We start from the raw sequence: 21,320 nt of genomic DNA, 5'->3' as shown, positions 1-21,320 counted from the left end.
GTCTGTGGGCATTTTTTATACATGAATATTAATATTTGAGTAAAAACTCAACTTGTATTTACAACAAAACAGAAAACGTGATGCAAGATATAAAATTCAGACACAATAACATGGAAATTAAAACAGAGAGGATACTAAAAAAAAAAAAAATGATACTCAAAAACATATAATTGTAATTTTCCCACATATATAGAGCTTTTTGAGTTTGTATAGCCCCTAGATAGGATATTAAATAGTCACCCAAAGTGTCATTAATTGAATTGTCTATCACAGAACTCCAAACAATAAGTTTAAGAAAGTGAACATATGAACTAAAATGTCATGTAACCTACAAAAAGCATGGTATAGTTAAGTTATAGTTACAAAACATTTTATATTAACCCTTCATGAACAAAAAGTTGCACAACTCTGTACTGTAAAAGGTTCTACTGTCACAATATATACATATATACAATATATACAACACATATAGGCCAGAGCATATTATATTTCTGAGACCCTCAGCATAAGTAATGTTTATAGCAAACTTTAATCACTTACATGTGTTTTTGAGGTTTAGATTAAATTTAAAAGCGTCACGTAACAACGCGTCACGGAGCCAACTTCTTCCCCTATTGGCTGTTGCCTGGATACAGTGCCTAACATTGGCAAAGAGGAAGAAACGCAAAGCTAACCTGTAGAAAGTTCTGCTCACAGAAAATGCCGAAATATCCCGAGGAGCCGGGAAAAGTAAGTTCCCACATTAACACAGACAGTTTTAAAGACAATGTGTAATTAAAAAATGTATCGATATCGTTCTACTTTTACCCGGTAACTATCACAACCGCTGCAGCTAAACTTCATTTAGCGTCTTATTAGCAGCGTTAGTGATACATGTTTACAGTTCACCATAAGGTTAGACATTAAAGAAGCAGCTTACCTTCTCAGGTGAGTGTCCCTGCTCCAGGCCGCTGGGTGTGGGATGAAGAAGCTCGAACTGTGGAGTTTGTCAGGTGAGCACAATTCATTACTAGCTAGGATGATACTGCACCTGCTAGCAGCCAGCGGGGTCGTCTTTAAACTACAATGTAAAACAGCTTCTCTGTTTCCTAGTTCTGGCCCGACCGAGGAGGGTGTTTTGACGAAAAGGAGGCAGACCAATGTGAATTTTAACGATCTTCATCAGCGAGCAGAGTGGTAATGCCTGGGTCAACACGTTTCAGAAAGCCCTTTTTTCTAAGAATATCTGTTCATGTTGTTCAGCTGTGTGTATTATTATTCACATGGCAGATTGAATGGAGCCATGATGGATGCCTCTTTTTTTGTAAATGCACATGAACTTTCTTGTTCAGGCAGTTGTCCTTTAGATTTTTTGTTTTTCTTAATGTATTTGATCACTTGTATTATTATTGGTTGCTGATTTCAATGTGTTATTGCTCTTAGTGTTTTTTTATTATTATTTTGTTTCTTGGTTTCTGTAGCACTTTGAGATTCTTTTATGAAAAGTGCTTTACAAATAAAATGTATTATTATTGTTATGATGTTTTGCTCTTCATATTTAGTGACTGATCTGCACATGTTCATCTTTGCTGTTTCCTCAGGTTGGCTGAGATCTGTACCTTGAACCAAAGAGGGCGCCAAAGCACCAGGAAGAGCCTGAGTCCTGCTCATCTGAATGCTTACAGGGCCTCAGTGATGAAGAGGCCAGGGGACCACGTCACCACTGATGATGTTAAACGCAAGTGTCAATATGTTGTTGAACTCTTAACAATATTACATGGTATTGCATGACTTGAGTCAGCTGCTCCTCTCTGGTTCCTGTACTGGTAATTCCCGAACAAGTAGGAGTTTGTTATGTGTGCATTTATGATTACTAACACTACTTGAGAGCTTGCGTTGGTATGCCTGGAGTGCCCGTCCAAAAAGACTGAGGTTTATCTCATTGTGCAACATACAATTAAGATCCATGAATGATTGATCTTAATATAAAATCAATCATGTTTCTATACCTAGGTGGTTCTAGATGACCTTTGACCCTTTTCTGATCTCTGCCCTCTGTGTTGTAGAGGTGGCTGTCAGTTTGCTGCAGGAGAATTATTCGCTTCCCATTCCATTCTGCTTCTTGAAAGTATTAAAGTAAGGAAGGCAGAGACATGTTTTCATACATACATACAGTTCTGCATTGTTGTACACTGTATGGGTAAGATAAGCCGTACACTGATTCTAATTGCCTGTCTGTGTCCAGGAGTAAAGAGCTTGACGAAGTCCTGACTGCTCTCCTCCTTTACCTGACTTGTTTCTTTGAACACAAGTCTCTGGAGAATAAACCTAAGCCTTTAATGGCGTAAGTATTCTTATTGTAATGTTGTGGTATTTTTATAGCAGTATCCTCCAATGTCTGTGTAATCTATTTCATTTTCTTTTCTTTCTTCTCTGTCCTGTATTTCTACACCCGCTCTCCCTTTCTACCCAACCTGCCAGTGTAGACATCCTCACAGAGCACCGGATGATGGCGAAGGCTTTGGCCAAAAAGGAGATAGCTCAAAAGAAGCTGGCTGTCTGTTACTTCAGCCTAATCATGGACCTGGAGATAGAACAGCATCAACACACACCATGTTACAAGTGAGTATTTGTTCAGATTCAGAACAGGTGGTAGACAGAAAAAGTATGATATCCTCTGCAGTGTTTTCACAGTTGTCTAGTAACCGGGATGCATCACTCGTCATACAATAAGATAGCGGCAGTGAACGTGTTCCCAAGAGGATCTGAGGAAGCCACTGAAAAAGGTTTAGCCAAGATTGCATTTACGTGTGAAATCCCAAATAAGGGCAGGATTTTAGGTTCATTTCTGGAATCTGTGTATGCTTTGTATGCCATCTGAATGGAGTAAGACACAAAAGCCATCACCAACGCTGTAGCCCAAAGTAAGATCTGTGAAGAGCCATATAATACTATACATTTATAGTAGCAGTAAAAAATTTTTTTTTTTTATATTTCAAAGCTGTATGGCCCTTCCAGTTAACAAGAAAGATAAAGATCTTCTGATATTCATCAAAGCTACTGTACATCACATCACTTCTCTCATTTAAACGTCTTACAGTAAATGTTGAATGTTACTATAGCGTACAGTATAATAATCACATACAGGATTTTTAAATCTATCTTGATACGACATTGACTGTCCATAGTGCCCTTGAAGAGGTCGCTTTACAATGCAAATCAAGTGTAGGAGATGGAGGACAAAATTCTTCCGTGCAAAAATGCCTTCTGGAGTTAAGTCGAAGCAAATATGAGACTTCAGCCGTCTGACTTAGACAGATCATGTAGGTATCTTCCAAATTAGTCTTTTTAGTACCAGATTTCCACTCTGTGCTTTCCCTAAAAAACGTTTCCTTGTCATGATGCAGTGGAAGGACAGTAAGACGATGAGGAAGTTTGATACTGAAAAAGGCCAGAACCAAACAAGGAGGGTGGATTTTGCATTGGAATCACATCAAGAAAGGATCTTATTAGGGGCAGTATGAGCAGGAGGAAGAACTACAGTGACCAAAAACTGTTTCAATGTACATACATACATGAAAGTGTTGTAACATATCCTTTCCTTAACCTTACTGTATATATCTGTACTGTATATGAATGAATTAAACTACAGACAAGGTCTCATACTACATTCTTTCATTAGTTTTGAAGATTTTAAGGCTGTATTATTGGATGTCTTTTGACCCTCTCAGTTCTTTTTTATTATTTCTTTATTGTTTCTTGATTTTCTGACTTATATTTGATCAACTATGGGCACTGGTTGAGCAGTTGCATCTCAGCTCTGACTTTAAATATTGGTCTTCAGGGTTCTCTTTAAAAACCTTTGTTTTCAATAAAGTTATATACTGTTGAAATATAGCTATCTGTTTGGAATATAGTCATACAACTCCCAGATTCTGAACCAAAATGTTAGACCCGGTTCTGAAATTATCATCTCAACATCCATGAGTAGAAGTCAACCAATCACAGTTGGCCCCATTATACCGAGCTCTCTGTGTGTTTTCCCAGGGGCCGGATGTCGCCAAACAGCACAGAATGGCTGCTACATGCGGTAGGTTCAATGAGAATACTACAATATGCTACAAAGGTACTAATCACCGTAATTGCAAATAAGAATGTTTGTAAGGTTATCGTGAATGTTGTGTTTAGTGATCCTAATTTGTCCCCTATTTTTTTTTTTTAATCTGATAAATTTGACTCGTAACTGACCTGAAAGTTCTCTCCCTGCAAAACCAGCTTGTTGAAAACATTGAAAACTACATTGCCTCTTCTGCAAAGAAAAAATTGAGCCTTCAGTTGTCAGAGTGAAAGCCAGTTCACCATCTGTGAATACAGACGGCAGTGAGCAGAACAGAACAACATTGAGTGCTGGTTATGCCTGGTGGCCTTAATGAATTAGTCAGTGGTAGGAGATGTTGACTCAACACAGGTGCTTTGCTATGACAGGCTCTCTTCAGTATTTAGCCAGGTGGGTGGACGGGGGAGAGAAATATCACGCTAACGGCAGCAGCTTATTGCGTGCTCTGTATGTGACCTTTTTTGGACAGAAATAGCTGTCGTGATCTTTTAAAAAAACACAGCATAATAAGTGGCCACCTGGGTTTTTAGTCAGAATTAAGGGACGAATCCATAAACAGAATACATGAATGTCTAACTATCGAATGAATTAAGGAAATAATTAATTTGAGTGTAAAGAACGCATGGTGACACTCTTCACTCTCCCTCATTTTCTTCCCATCCACCTCCGTTTAATAGTGCTTGTACAGCTTCTTCTGTTGCGTCGCCTGGGTGACGTTCGGGAGGAAGGACCTGAGGGACATCCAAGAGGAGGTGGGGCGTCTCTTTTACTCTGACACCTTTACCACGGCAGTGAAGAACAGGACTGATGGAGACTCAGGAATGACCTTCGCTACTGTTAATGGTTCAGTGAAGACGGGAGAGGCTGACCCCAAGGAGACAGGATGTAATGGCCCGTTCAGGCATAGGTACGCCAAAGTGAAGTAAAGGTTGGGTTGAGGTGGCGTGTCATACCATCACCGGCCGGCAGTATGTTTTTTTTAAGAGTAGCTGGATTTTTGATTGACAAAAAGTTTTTGCATCTTCAGTTACTACATATTTCACTGCTCTTTAGGGTCATATCTCTGTGAACTTATCTTATACATTTTTGATGGCCCATAAGGAAATTCTTCCCCTACAGGCCAGTCTGAGAGAGTATGCTTTAATATGTAATGGCTCTCTGGAGTGGTAAGTAAAGTTTCAGTACCGGATAACCTTTGGAGGCAGTCACATTTTCACATTTCCACATTTGTTGCCTTGAGTTGATGATCGTTGAACACACTTTTTGCCAATAGGAACACTAAATGCGACACTGTGTTCAGTAGATACTTCCTAACTTTGATATTTTGGTGCTGGACAAGTAGCATACAACAGGTTTTTAACCACTACCAGTGAGGACATTCATATAGAAATAGGTAATGCGATCCGTTGTTAACATAAAAATATTATTTATATATTTAACTAATATTATTTGTTGTCTAACGAGCAATATATTTAACAAGTCTCCCTTCAAGTCAACATATTATAGATACAATAACTTAATGAACTAATGGCAGTGAAGTTATGTGCGTTTGATGGATGTCATGTCAGACCTCATACTGGAATATGATTGATGTAGACAGATTCATAGCTTTGTCCGATATCAGGGACGGCCTGACAGCCGGTTTTTATGTTTTATTGCTGTGTCTGACACAAGACTGGCAGTTGTGTAAGCTGTCAGAGGCCCACTGCTCTTTCCTGCTGTCAGGTTGAGACCAAACAATCAAAAGCTGAGCTTGAAGCTTGCTCTCCTCCTCGGGGTGGATGTACATGACATGGTTTGGATGAGCTTTAGCACCGCTTCCAGCTGTCTCTCAGACATTGAAACAAGTATAATAAAAAAAAAAAAAGAGACTATATATGTTTTGTGTTTGTTCGAGAATAGAACCTGGATCTTGAGGATAGCATTATACTATTTGGTTTGATTAACTGTGTTATTTTCTTACTCTCATTTGAGCAAATAAATTGTATTGGAGAGAAATGTGTACACACTTGTTGACCTCTGTCTCTTTTGTTGCATTCACGTTTCCCTGGGGTGTTTTATATACAATAAATTCATTACATTCTTTTGCCCTTGCTCCTTTGGCTTTATCCCCCAGAACGTCCCAGAGGCGTCCGGCCCTCAGCAGTATAGTTAATCAGCGATCCCCACTGATGGTATCTCTGCTGCCCTCGCCCAAAGAACGGTCACCCCATCTGTTCCTCGGCAGCCGGGCTAGGAGGCAGAGCGCGCTGCAGGCCAAGCACTGTGACACCAAGGCCCTGGCGGAGGAGCTCAACCAGCAGCTGGCCAGTGTCAGGTGGTTACAACATCATAGAATATATGATCAAGTGTATGATGTATCTGTTTCACTGCTGCCATACCCAAAATAATGGTAACCGCCACTGTATGTGTACGACCATGACAAATAGTAGAGACTTTTGGCCACTAGGGGGCAGAATTACTCAAAACAAACTCATTTTAATACGGCAAAACTGAACACTTTTGGGATTATGTGCGGTCACATCCACTCTACATTACTCCATTATCTGTGTTCCCCAGTGTCATATTGTATTAAAGAACATTTTAACTTAACCAGAGCTTTAATCTACTGAATGATAATCATTTCCACATATGTACAGATATTGTGTGTATTTCATGGGTGTTTTTATGCCAAGTTTGCACCGAGAGAATGGCTTGTTGTGGAAAACAAACAAAAGTGAATCCAGTTTACTCCATGTTCAATCTCTTTTTATTTATTTACTATCAGCTTTGGGATTCTTGGCAAGCCATTGAGCCAATTCAGCTGCAGTACCCTGATACCCTATGGAGAACAGAAAAGCAACAGAGATGACGACCATGAACCGGGGAGTGACGTTAGCAACAACAGCGAGGATCGTCCTGGCATCCATATCGGAGGTAGCAGGTCGTCCCTCAAGTCGACAGGCCTTGCCAGATATGGCAGCACCACCCACATGAACACGGGAAGCTCTGCAGCTACCATTGAGGCAGGGACCTCAGACACTGAATGACTGTGTGTGTGAGAGTGTGCATTTTTATTGGCATTACACAGACACTTCATGTGCAAATGCATTCCCCAGCAAAGCCCACAAGGTCAAAAACAGAGAGAAAGTAGTGGCTGAGTTTTCATTCCACTCTGCTCATGTGTGGTTCATTTTCAAAAGCACCTCCCTGGACTGTCATCACACACATAGTATTTGTTGGGATTTGCTTCTGAATTTAAATCAGTGTCTTATTTGCCAGCTGGTGGTGCTGTTGAATAAAATATAATGAAATCCATAACAACTTTGAAGGTCTGCGCTTACTACAGAGTCTGAAAGATATTCATTTCATATGAAAATGTAGGAAGTCCAGCACATTGCATGCATAATTCATGTTGGATAATAATATGTATGTGGGAAATTGAATTATTCAGTCTTCACGCAGAGTTTATTTGTCAGATCAGTGTTCACCTTTTTTTATTTAGATCATTGAAGGCCTCCCTTTAGACCACTGAGTCATTCTGTGTTCTTGCGCTGCTTCACAGCAGGCTAACAATATCATGAACTAGTGCCTCTTCACACATACACACACACACATTCTAGCACATCACTCTCTAGCCAGGATTGGTAGCAGAAGGGGCTTTGCCTTCGCCCTAATTGGCTGCATAATCTGGGACACCAGGAGTAGAGTTAAGCCCTCTGAGGAGGAGGAGAAGGAGGAGGAGGCCTGGGAAGCTTGTGCATTAGGGTGGGGGATGGGTCACAAGATATATTTTAAATTAGTTTTAAAAAACGCTCTTGGGTTAAATTTACACTGTTCTACACCCAAAACGATTGCGTCAAGCACTCCCCTGTTTTTTTTTTATCACTTATGTGACTATGACTTGTCTATTGATGTCATAGAGGATGGACACTTTCATGAGGACAAAGATAATGGTTCAGACCAAATGGGACCTATTACTTTCTCCCCTCTTCTTGCTGCTGTCTTGTCTTTGTCCCCTGATGGCTACTTTCACTTTTCCTCTCTGTCTCCTCAATTGTTCTCCTTGTCTTCTTCCTCCAGTACAGTGTGGCTAATACCAGGCAAACAGTCAGATACTTGACAGAGTGAAACCTGCCTTATCAGTTAACACGTCCTTTTCCCTGGCCTGACTGAATAATCAAAGAGGTGCTACAGTGGCAGTGGACACTATTGGCTTTCTCGCCAAGAGTGAAGTGACAAGATCAATACCACAAAATCTGTGTGGGAATGTGGCTGGAGCCAGCAGCTGCTAACCTTAGCTTAGCATGGCACAAAGACTGGAAACAGCTCGCCTGCCTCTGTCCATAGGTAACAAAATCCACCTCCTAAATAATCCCCCATGGACTGGAAAATTGTTTTTACACAAACAAGATGTATAATGTGTGTGGTGAGCTTTAGAAATATTACTAGGCAGATTTTTTTTTTTTAACCTTTGGACAGAGCTGTTTCCACATTTTCAGTCTTTATGCTAAGCAGACTCCTACTTAAGCTTGCAACTACATATTTACTGTACAGGTGCATATCTGCTACGGAATAAATGTGAGATTGATATCTGTCTCTCCAACTCTGGCAAGAAAACAAATTAAGCTGTCTCCAAAAATGTCAAACTATTACTTTAACTTTATAGAACTACCTTTTGTGTACTTGTACTTGTGTTGACTTGTAGTTGAATTGCCCTTTAATGGAGCTTTCATTTTAGTTTTTCAACTCTCAACAGAGCATTCTTTTACCTGATGTCACCACCTAATATCGTCCCTGACACTCGGTTTCAAAACATTACAACAGTGAACTTAGTGAGTGTCTTTATCCATTGATTGCATTCCCTCTTTGCTGTGAAAAGTTGAAAAAGTCAAGTGCCATTGAAAAAGCACAAATTGTTTTGGTTTTAAATCAAACAGCGAATACCGGTTGATATCTCCGCATAAAAGCAGCACATTGATGATTCATTGTACACACAGAAATATTCTTGTTAATCAGCTGTCAGGATGATTTAAGATGCCTTTCAAAATTCTTGAAAGTTTTTCTTCTTCAAAATAAATGAAATCCCAGCACTGGCACTTGTTAGTAAAACTTTATAATTTGGCTGTGAACCGAAATCTCTCACCATCTGAGTGTTAAAGGTTAATGCATGCTTCAGTCTACCACCAAGGCAAGAGCATATACACATGTAAGGCACCACCAATGCACGATTTCCTCTACACTACAGAGTGTGTTCTGTATGCAGAACTGCAATATATGTGGCTAAGATGGTGCCTGGAAGGAATTTAGTTTGGCAGTACTTGTGATCAGGAGAGTTTAGGGTTTACTTTGCACAAAGGGCAGACTGTTATCGGGTGGGATTAGTGGTTTTCAAAGGGTTCTGGGAAAATGCTGTTTTCCACTGTTCTGAATGGATTTTAGTGATCTGGAAATTTGACTGTGAGGTGGAAGATTGTGCGGGCAAGCTTGTAATCAGTGGACCTTTTCTGAAGGCTGCTCCGTGGAAAAATCACACCTTTTTAAAATGAATTGAATAATTACAAAATTGCCTCTCAAATCATGCATTAGTTGCACATTAAAGTGCACCGCAAGTTAACTTCCATCTAATGGTCGTCTTAGGTGAAGTGATTATAATTATTAGTGAAATATAATTTAAAAAGATGTACTTGAAAATGATTTGTACCTGTAATTTTAGTTTTGTGAACTTGTACATTAAGTAACCTATAAAAAAAGGCTTCATTTTAGAAACTGTGAAGCATATGTATGTGTGCGTGCTTACAGACTTCTAATAGGGTTTGTATGCAGAGCTTTACAAAGAAAACAGGGGAGAGAGGGCACTACTCATTCTGCCTAAAAGTGGTCTCTGTTTGTGATTTACTATTACATATGATGTTTTTGGTTAATATTACTGCTGCATTTTACTGCTGTAGATGTTTGAGCTAATTTTATATACTGTTGGGTAGTTTAATTTACAGCAATTCATCATATTGTATAAGATCATATGTTTGTAGTGACGCTTACCTGTGAGAAGTCAACTTTGCATGAGCTCAGAAAAAGCTAAATTATTTAGAAGAAGGTGAATTTTATCAACCCGTAAAGGGACAGTTAATCGTTGTGTGTCATTAAGTGAAACACCATGGGTTTGGATCATGGGTGGAGAAAAAGTGATGCAGTCCATGCAGCTGTTGCCCTTTTTCTTTTAAATCTTTTTCACCCCTGCCCCTCAGAAAGCCGTCCAGCAGGACATTTCACTTCTGACTTATCAGTTCCTTTGAACAGTGAGGCAGTTTGCCAGCTGTTAGCAAGGAGGCTCTAGTTTACTAATGGTCTGTACAGAATCAGTTCAAATGACCTAATCATTTCCCACTTAAAACCGCTCAAACATCCAGCCTATGATTAGAAACCCTGGAACATTTGCAAACATATGACACAATTGCACAAGAAAAAATAAAAGATAAAGCTTACAAAAACTAAGATTATGGGTACTCTAGTTTCAAGCACACCTTAATGAATGACATGGTGTTCTGTGTAGATAATAATGGGGGGGGGGGGTTATCAATTTATACCAGCAGGGGGAGACTTTGCCCATGAATGGCTGAGCTCAGTGGGACGGAGGGAGGGGGAGGGGAGGGGGGCTTCCTAGTCATACAACTAATATAACTCCTTATAGTGTTTCTATTCCATCTCCGTTATGTGGTGTATTTTCTAACAGGATGCTGTGTGCTTGACTCACAGATACAAAAAGTGCTGCATTGATTCCATTACTCGCTGAAACAGCAGCAATAAACGAGTAATCAGATGTGTTCATCATAGCATCGCTGCATAACAAACACTCGATTGTAAATTAGTGCAGCGGCTGACTGAAATGGTGGAATCCTCATTAGGGTGCAATTAATGAGCGTTATCTAACACGTGGAGATAAATGGCTCAATTAGCTGTGGGGCTTTTTTTTTACCTCGGGGAGTTTGTTATCAGACCTCCCCCGTAAGGAAAAAACAATACAACAATCACTATTTCCTATAAGTAACAAACTGTACTTTGTTTCAATGGCTGCGCTATTGACTATTTCCTTTTTGGGCTACTTTTGTCGCACGTTCTCCCTCCGTCTCGCGGTGACATGGCCGAAAGGAGCGCACGCACTCAGCAGCGCGTCAGCCGTGCTCGTGCCTCGCCTCGCCACACACACACACACACACACACACACACACACACTTTGTCCTCGTTACTCCAAGTGAGCGCTGAGGGAGAGCGAGCGAGAGAGAGAGAGAAAGAGAGAGAGAGAAAGAGAGAGAGAGAGCTAGGTGTCTCGTGCGGATTTCACTGTCACACACAAGGCGCGCGGAGGACTTCGCAATTAAAACCGCGTTTTGTTTTGTATGTATTTTGTCCGATTTGCGCAGGGAAAAAAAGAGAGAAGTGCCCCCGGAGAGAGAGAGAAGAGAGCCGCGGGGGGAGGAATAACCAAAACGCAACACGTATCCGGTGGGATCCCACTCCTGAGAGAGAGAAGCGGCAGGAGTTGGAGCGGAGGGTGCAAGGAAAGCGAGAGGGAGAAAGAAGAAGAAGAAGAAGAAGAAGAGGGGGAAAGATTTGACATTTCGCTCGTAACAACGCGTTTTTAATTAATACAGAGGAATAATGAGGAACGTTTGGATAATTTTGACCCTCGGGCTGACCGTCTTCCTCTCCGGGGAAACGGTAAGTTGTTGGAAAGCAAACTTAAAACGGGGAGATAGCTGTGGGGGGACAACTTGGGTCCACGTACGGACCAGTCGCTGCTGCTTCCCCCCCTCCCCCACACACACACACACACACACACACACACACACACACAGTTTGAGGAAAATCTTGTTCTGTGTGTGTGTGTGTTATTTTCATTAAGGGCTGCTATAATATGATGGAGTAGACAACGAGAAACGTTTTAATTTGTAGTTTGCCGAGAAGTCCGACAGCCCATTGAATCTGTCTGACAAGCAAGCAGGGAGGCCCCATAGCTGCCACTTTGCACAGGACTTCGCCTATAGCAGTTTTTCTGTATATCATATAAGATATACTGAAATATGCATGGCGAGTGTGGATTAAAGGCTGCGGAGGTCAGTTACTTATCTCACTGCTTGCCAATCAATAGGTGTTCAGCTGCAGTTTTTCATTTTTTCTAACATGGATGCTTTAAAGGGTCCAATATGGTTGAAGTTTACTCAAGCTGCTTGTATTTGTAGCTTTAATATTAATAAAATAAGCTTTGAAGTAATTGCATACCCATTAAAGACACGTTTTAGATGGGCGCTTTAGAAGTATTACATGAAATGGGAATGCTTTAGATTATCTGACATCTGAAACGAAGGATATGAGAACCACACAGACGACTACTATAACAGTGTTTTAGCTGTATGACAGTGTTTTGTTGTGAGGTTGATTCCTATGACAGCTGTGCAGGTGTGTACTCACTGAAACAGATGCATTATTGAGTAAATGTCATCATTATTGGAGCCATCCACCTTACTAGAGGATAAATCTCCCTCTACCTCTTCTTCAGTGGCAATGGTCGAATGGTTCTGACAGTTAAATGAATCGAGCTCTCCAGAGCAATATCCTAACTTTCATTCTCAATTTTTCCTTGTTGACTTTTTAAACCCCACATATTGCTGCTGCTGCTGCTGCTGCTGTTGTTTCCTGGAGCCAGTTTCAGGTTCAAGTCGGTGTCGTGCCTCCTGACTGTGTGTGCATCACCCTGCAAATTGGCCGGGTTGTTGGAATGACAGATTTTGGCACTTTCATGTGCAGCCCCTGTCATTATTGTCCCCTCCTGTTGTTTCTCTGTGGGTTGTGACTTGTCGCTTGGCGCAGTGCCTCCTCCTCTGTTGTCCAATTAGCTGATTCAGACACTGTTGTTTTAATGACTCATTGTTGTGCATGAGGTCACCCTCCAGAGTGCATTTTTTACATGTTTTCTGTTATCTTCTTGTTATTCTTTTTTAACACCAGGGCTGTGTATCTGTTTACAGTACTTAGGATCTCTTCTTAACTTCAACTTAATCGTGTATTAGCCCATTGCACACGGCATAAATTTGCAAATATAAGAGCACAGCGCTACAGTAACACAAATTACAGCCTCAAAGTTACCATTAGAGTAGAACAAACACTTAAGAGTTTCACCGAAGTTTTATTTATCACATTACAATATATATATATATATATATGTGTCATTTAGAATATAATATCCCATAATCTTTTTTTAAAAACCCACCTTATTTTGACATAATATGAGGTATTCAATGACAAGGAATATAACAGGATTGGTGTGCTTGACCATCATCATATAGAGAACTTTAAACACACACACACAGACATACACTTCAACCTGATCAATATCTGCCTCCCCCTTTATCTGTGTCCCCTGAAGGCCTCACTGGAACTTGACACGTGACATTGATTCTCAATATTGGCGCTGGTGTTGACAAGTGGTTGATAACCTGCTTTAGGCACATCTGTCTGTACTTTAATTACCCCATCACATCACAGGGATACAGTGTAACTCTCAGCAGCTTTTGGAAACTTTCAGATAAAACTCACTGCTCCTGGCTTTCAAAAACAAATTAGTGAACCACAGAGATGTTTTTCAGTCACCCACAGTCCTGTGCGGTCGTATAAAACGGTTGTGCTTTTGTCTAGAAACCATTTACAATCATTCTTCTGCTTTCTTTTAATGTTGCCATGCGTGCTTACCATCTTATTTGGCTAGTTATGCTCTGACAGCGATGCAACATGTGAGGTCTCTGCTCATGTTCAAGCCTCTAGTTGAAGGAAAATACTGTTTTGCAGAATGTGTTATCATATCTCTCATTAGGTCATCACAGCGCGTGTGGAACTGTGATGGTCTGTTCTCTTCTGCAACTCTTCTCGGTGTTCGTGACGTTCTCTACTCCTCCGCTTGCAAGAACTTTTGTGAACAAGGAGGAAGAGTTCGACTGGGCTGAGAGGCTGTACGTGCGCAGTCCGCCCTGCCGGGTTTCGGTGCACGCCACTCACCAGATGTTGTGGTCTGTAATTTGTGTCATGTTTTTGGTGGGAAGCGTGGGTTGTTCACCTCCCTTTACGTCTGTGATTTACAGGGGGGTTCTGAGTGCTGTCTCGCACTAGACTCAAAAGAATCACTTCAGTAGGAGGGCTGGATTTGGGATGAGCCTGCCTCCCAAGGAAAACTAGAGCGTGGCGGAAGAAAAGAGGCAGAGAAAGAGAGAGAAATAGGAAGATGGAGGAGAAAGTGACTCAAAATTACACGGAATGACTTCAGGTTCAGAGGATTTTTGAGCCAACAAAAGGAAGATTTCACATATCTGTTTATTTTTTCATCCTGTGAATGTGTTATAGACTGACCCCATTCATGAACATGATGCAGGGTGAAAGCTGGCTAAGTCTTTTCTCTAAAGGGCAAACTGAGGTCGGATCGCTATGATAAACTACCCTCAAATAGTGAAAAAGAAAAGACGCTAAGCCTGAGAAAATCCCTTATATTATTTCAAGGGTGAAAAGGCCAAGGCACCAAATACAAGACTTCAACTTGAAGCCTTTTGATGGATTTTCGAGGAAAGGGAAAAGGTGCCGGCTGCGTATTGTGACGGATGTATTATCTAAGTCCCACAGCGGTATTCGAGTTTCATTTTCTGGCTTGAATGCTAGTTTTGTATCTGCTGATTTGCTCGTAATGAAATGAACAGCAGAGACGCACAAATCTGACCTTCCTCTCAACTTAAGGCTGTCCAGTGCATTTTTCCAGACAATAACTTGTAAAACACAACCACATCCACGTGCATCATCCACTTCTAGATCAGTGGTCGACCGATATCGGATTTTCAACGGCGGACGCCAATATTTAGAGAACTGGGTTGCCAATGGCCAATATATGTTGCCGATATCGTCTGTTTTACAGGAAATTCAGGCATGGGTTTACAGCAGGTTGCTTGAAAGTTATAGCACAGCACTTGAAACCAACTTTTTTTCTCCACTCTCCCAAAATTCACCAGAGCACCAACATTGTTGCATAACCGCCACACTGACAAGGCTGCCTGCAAATGTGTCTGAAGACATGTTTTATTTATTGGCCTTGTGAGCACAGATGTCGGCCAATCCTGATTATCTGAAAATGCCAGATAATTGGCCCAAATTAGTCTATCACTATCCTCGATGCACCAATACCAAATAACCCACACTGCTATTTCCTTTTTTGTAAAATTTATATGAAAGCTATATGAATCCTAAAAGCTTGTTTAATCCTCCCGACGCACTCTTCAAGGCTACTGAACTGAATGCAATGCTTCACTCGTTTTGCTGCACAGCAAAAGGCTTTCAGAGCCTGAATGAGGTGTACACATTGGAATTTTTCTCCTCATTCTCCAGCGATAAAAGCAATATGCTTCATCTGAAGCACTTCATTTCCAATCTACTTTATAATGAATAAGTAAAATGCCTGCCTGCAGGTGGAGAACAAAATATTTACCCTCCTTTTCTGTCATTCGGTATGCAAGAGGGTAAGAGAGTAAATGTATAGGAAGATGGGCAGCAAGGATTCATATGCAAGGATAAAAATGAACAAATAAAGAATACAGAGTAATACAAGTTATGTTATATTAGGGTAATGCTGGAACAGAGAAATGAAAGGATGTAGTGCCACATAGAAGCAGAGGCCAGATGCTGTGCTGTGACTGCAGCGTCTCCTGCTGTATATTTAATGATGCTCTTTTATTTTGCATTAACCTAGAATTCCTCAAACTGAAGACACAACCAGCTCCTCTGTATTAAACTGCCTATGTTATGTCTGACTGTGAAAAAAGCCACAGCAATCTTTCGTTTTTTAATCTCTCTAATAAATCTACCACTGACACACATGGGAACATCGAGTTTCTTGCGCTGCAGAGCAACCCACCTCCTCACTGGTGTCCGACCCTTCAGGGGGTGCATTCACTCGGACCCTGTCTGCCAAGCATTATGCAATCACTAATGGACTCTACAGAAGGCAGGGGGCAGGGGCTGCTGGTCCACTGAAAGCACAACAGCAAACCACCACCACTACACCCCCCCCCTTTTTTTTTTTACCCTGAATCCATCTGTGTACACGCATGAACTCCTGTTTTGTCCCCATGTAGGCGCACACACACACCAGTAGATACACACACATTCACACACATGCTCCCCCCCCGTGTTGTTTTTGTCTGTTCCTCTCTACATTGCTCTCCTCTTGCCACTTCTCTCTGCTAGCATGGTCAAAGATGCTGCCTGTCATTACCACAGTGCCTTGAATTAGGCTGAGAACAGTGGCATTATATTTCCCGCTCAGGCAGCTGGAAAGAATGAAGGGAAAGGATATATATTTCTTTTTTTTTTCTCACACAAAATACACCCCATTTTTTCCCCCTTCTCCCTCCCCTTAAAAGATGTGAGTGCTTGCGCTGAATTTGCTAACATCTGCAGGACTTATGTGTGTTTGAAAGGAGCTGCTTTCCTCCCTCCTCCTCCTCCTCCTCCTCCTCCTCCTCCTCCTCCTCTCTCTCTTGTTGACGAGTTGGAAGAGGCTCTCACTTTGGCAGGGACTTGTGCATACTAGTAAAGACTCACAAATAGTCGAACTCTGTTGACTGTGCATATGTTTGTGTGTGTGTGTGTGCCGGTTGGTGCATCCATGCCTTTTTTTAATGTCCCTCAGGGTGTGTGTGTAAGAGTTTATAGCCACATGTTTAAAATACACTGTCATCCCAGACACCAGGGCATAGGGAAAACACATTAGGGAGATGTGGCTGCAGCAAAAACCGGCGACAGCAGCACTGGTTTATGTTGGGCCACAGCCACCTTAGCTAGCAGACTGTCATAGGCTGCAACAGTGGACAACAAAATCCTCTGCATGTGCTTGTGGCAATTTTGGATGAAAATATTTAGACATCCTAGACCTGGAACATTACTCTTTCTCGTTTCTTCCTCTTTTCCCAGCCCCTTTCGTCTCTTTTTCTTCTATTTAATTAGCTTAGCAAATGGAAACTTCCTTGGCAGGACTGCAGCGGTGGGGATTGTGGTTGTGACAAAGAGAAATGGGGAAAACCCTGTGTCAGGACGTCTGTTTTCTTCCTTTCTTTCTCTCTCTCTCTCGCTCTTTTTTTTTTTTTTTTTTTTTACTGCCTGCTGCCTTCCAGTTTCAGTTGGTAGGAGGAAAAGAATTGGGAGATGAAGGAAAAGGAGTGTTGGGGGGGAGGGGGGAAAGTGTGAGCCCCTTCCTCCCTTTGGGTGTTCAGGTTTTCCCAAGCCAGACAGGACCTGTCTGGAGTCTTTGCTGAGTGAGGTGTGAAAAGTGTCTAACTTGGCGGGGGGTGAAATGATGGAGACCAACCCATGTGGTAAACGGAGTGCTACTAATGGTACTTGGTATGTGACTAATGGACTGGTCTGCTTTGGTAACAGTTTGTAAGAGTTTTAGGAATTTGTCCAGGCTGTTCTCCTTTATTATTATTTTTGTAATTACTGAATGATAATTTTATGCTTTCACTGTTCTCTTATATGATTTAAAAAAAAAAGAAGAATTGAATGTATTGTAGCACGCTCTTATCGAACCATTATCAGTTAATTCTATTTGGCAATTGTGAAAATACAGTGATGCCATGTGTTGAGAGAGGTGAAAATGAATATCATCTAGGCTTGTTACTGTAAAATGAACATGGAATACTCTGCAGTCATGGAAAAGTATAGCTTTGACTTGCAGCACGTTAAACTGTAGCTGGACACTGGTTAAACATGAACAATCTGGTGTAACTTTACAGAAATGATTTTCTTTCAGCCATGCTTTGTTAAACTGGGCTGTAACAAATGATTATTGTCATCAATCAATTAACGGATCATTTTCTCTTGTCTATAAATGTCAGAGACTAATGAAAAACTGTCCAGAAGTCCAAAACCCAAAGATATTCAGTTAATTATCATATAAGACAAAGAAAAAAAGCAAATCCTCACATTTGAGAAGCAAAGTATTTAAATGAATGAAATGATGAATCGGTTTTTAAAGCAGTTGCAGTTTCAGTTTCTGTCAATGATTAATGGTTTCAGCTCACACCTTATTCTAATGATGTCGGGTGGAATTTATTTCTGTCCAGAGACGTCAAAGCACATAAGAATGGTACATTATGGGGTTGCTGCAACGCACTGTAAAGCTGAATTCTGACATTAGGCAGCTTGCCACTTTACTCCATTTCCTTTAAAGCTGTATTAAATATCATTAGCGTAGTTGTGGTCAGTTCAGGTTTTGTTGGTCGCCTCGTTAAAGGATGAAGTGAAATCAAATGCCGCTTGTGAAACGGTCTCGGTCGACTTTGTTCTGCTGAATAGACAATGATCTTGGGGCCAAATGCGTTCCATCTGTATACTATCCAAAGATATTTGAAGCCATGACGTCAGCTAGATTTTTCCAATCCAACTCCCAAGATTGCTGTGGAAAACGGCACGGCACATTTAACACATCTGTGCTCACTCATATTTACGAGCACGCTTTATCGTCTCTAAAAGGCGCCAAATTGATATCTGCGCTGGCGTTCCTCCAAGCAGAAAAATTTACCTCTAATGTCTGGTGTTTCCATTATTCCCCCGATCTCGAGTCAAAACAGCACAGAAGGAGCTAAAGCGCGTAAATCATGCTTTCTATGCAGGGTGTATCACAAACCGCAAATTATACTCCATGCAGTCACTTAATTTGTTTTCATGAGAAACCTTTAAGACTCCAGAGGATATTTGGGGAAGCTGATGAGCTGGAGAAGGGAATTCATTACTGAACTCCCCACCAAGCACATAGCACTTCTTCCTCCAAATGTATGCTGGTGTGTAAACTCATCCCATTTCAGTGAAAAGCAGTGACTTTAAAAGCACCAATTGAGCGCTAATGAATATTCATTATTGAGTGATCACAAAAAAAACAGGAAGTAGATGTGTTTCCATCCCTGCCTGCACGTGGGTATTCTCAGCAGACTCCTGAATGCTTCCAGCCCTTAATAATTTCCTTCTGAGCACATAACCTGTAATTTAATAATGAGACAGTTTTTTCCATGCTTAGAAAAAATGTGCATCCGTCTCCATATTCCTGGCAAAAAATAACCCCATTGGAGTCTTCAGTAGTTTTTTCATGTTCTAGTTTTTAATCCTAGTTTAATGTCAAAGGCTGACTTGGCTGAGGTTTGCTTCATTTCCTTATTTTGATTTGGAGGAGCCGTGATGTCAAGACCCTAGATCCGTATCCAGATGTTCCTGTTGTGGCAGACATCCGGTGTTTGAATATCTAAACTGTGACCAAATCATCGAACCGGTCCAGACGGTGACTCACACTGTAAGACTGAATGAGCTAATAGTAGTGAAAAAGGGGGCAAATATAAAGGGGGCATTGCTGGGCACAAAATTTAAAAAGAAAATACTTGGAGCGGAGTTTCATTTGGTCCTGAGGGCCTTTTCACACCAAGTCTGAAACTAATTTATAGTCTGCAATCTGAAAAAAAACAGGTTTTTTGTTTTTTTTGCATACCTTAACCATTCTTTCCCCAAAAATGATTTGCAGTGCAAAAAAGTAAAACCTGTGAACTCCTGTGCTGTATGAAAGAAACCAGAATCTATGTTGCCTTAATGTTGTTTATACTTTCTTTTGGCATTTTTTGCTCCAGCTCTAGTTTCTTACATCTAATGTATAACATGCATGACTTATTGGGCTACAAACATGTCCAAACTTCATTATATCCACATAAGAATGACATTATTCGCTGGCACAGTTTGCATCCTTTCTTCTTGACTGCTGTTTGCAACTCCAGTGGGTATTCTACATTGTATGACATTTTGATATTCTATACAAAAAAATAAATTTCTAAAGTAAATTTGACAGACACAATTAACTGCGCAGCCCCCAGGTCAAACTGCACGCCTTATCATGCCACACACTGTCTCTCTGCCGTAGTTGTTAACATGATCACAGGCACTAATGTAGCGATTCTACCAGGCGAGTTAATCTTTACTAATGCATTCTGTTAACAGCCATCTGTGTTCTCAACGCCAACTGTAAACCCTTTCAGCAGAGCGCCATGCAGCATTCAGCGCCCCAGCAGTCACTCCTCCATTACACCGAGGGATTGGGTTTATTATTCAGCCCAGAGAGGCTTTAGACCAGAGAAACCGTGTCAGATGGAATCCATTTTGATTTTAAATGCAAATACCGCTGACACGCTCATTGCCAGCGCTCTCCTTTTCGAGCGCGACCACACAGCCCTCTTGATGGGTGGAAAATTTCAGGGAGAGGTCTCTAAACAAACAGAAGCTGCCAGTCAGAACGTGTCTTGTCCACAGTCAGGTACATGGTTGACCCTTTGACCCCTTTACTGGAAATCTATTTTTGCATGGTCGGCTGTGTTGAGGTTGCAGGCTTTTACTGCGCTCGGGGTTTGGAAATTTGAAACGGAAGATTTCAAACACATGATTAGCGTCAAATAAAAAAACCTACAGAAATTTGAGGACATAAACCAGCTTTCGCGCTGACCTCATTTACACTCTGTCTCTTTTTGGATTTCTCTATCTTGGTCTGTCTCTTGCTTTCACCCCTTTCTCTCTGGCTCTTTCCGTCTTACTTCCACTCTCCCAAAAATAAGCCCATTTGACAGTGACATCAGCCAAGGTCATAGCTTCACTTATAATCTCTATCGTTTCCATGCTATGCTTAAACCGGTTTTCATGGTATAATGGAAGCGGGCAGGCAGGGTGCAAAGCTTGATTACTTTGATGATGATAATTTTGTTTAATCAAGTGATTTGGGTGGGTGAGTGGGATGGCTGCATGGCCGCTACCCCACAGAGTCAGCAGGATGTCCTTTCTGTCCGGGTAGCAAGCAGACACTAGAGCCTATTGGCTTTCCAATGCGGTCTCTGTAGGGGTTTTCAGATTCATCTCAAAGAATTAAATGGTGTATGTAAAAAGAACGAGAGATCTTCAGAAGCTTTGAACAGCTTTAAGCCTCATTGCGTTTTGGCTAACTTGTGATTGTCTTTTATATGCAGTATTGCTGCTCAATTAACCCATGAAATGTTTTTTTAAGCAAACACTGGAACCACTTTCTTCATTTTCTCAGTGTCTTTGTTGAACTCAGTCAAACTTAAAGGTACCCTGTGGAGTTTTTCACCATTAGCAGCGCTATGGAGTAATGTTTTTATTAGTGGCTCCCTGT

General features: G+C 41.1%; 2 protein-coding genes across 2 annotated transcripts in view; both read left to right on the top strand.

Annotated features, from left to right (window-relative positions):
- Positions 1-621: 621 nt before the first annotated feature.
- LOC127357922 (protein phosphatase 1 regulatory subunit 36) lies at positions 622-10,260 on the top strand. Its single transcript, XM_051390508.1, has 11 exons — positions 622-729; positions 928-992; positions 1,093-1,176; positions 1,581-1,717; positions 2,046-2,115; positions 2,225-2,323; positions 2,461-2,601; positions 4,027-4,069; positions 4,774-5,003; positions 6,213-6,413; positions 6,864-10,260. Exons 1-11 carry the CDS (start codon positions 700-702, stop codon positions 7,123-7,125), a joined length of 1,362 nt encoding a protein of 453 aa, XP_051246468.1. The 5' UTR covers positions 622-699; the 3' UTR covers positions 7,126-10,260.
- Positions 10,261-11,318: 1,058 nt separating this feature from the next.
- sdc2 (syndecan 2) overlaps positions 11,319-21,320 on the top strand; it is a 42,731-nt gene continuing 32,729 nt past the window's right edge. The window contains exon 1 of the mRNA XM_051390297.1: positions 11,319-11,794. Within this exon, the coding sequence (XP_051246257.1) occupies positions 11,735-11,794 (60 nt within the window). The 5' untranslated portion in view covers positions 11,319-11,734. The remainder of the gene's footprint in view (positions 11,795-21,320) is intronic.

The sequence above is a fragment of the Dicentrarchus labrax genome, unplaced genomic scaffold, assembly GCF_905237075.1.
Source record: "Dicentrarchus labrax unplaced genomic scaffold, dlabrax2021, whole genome shotgun sequence".
In the NCBI taxonomy this organism is placed as follows: Eukaryota; Metazoa; Chordata; class Actinopteri; family Moronidae; genus Dicentrarchus; species Dicentrarchus labrax.
The sequence above is the reverse complement of the archived record's forward strand: the minus strand, read 5'-3'. Positions and strand labels throughout refer to the sequence as shown.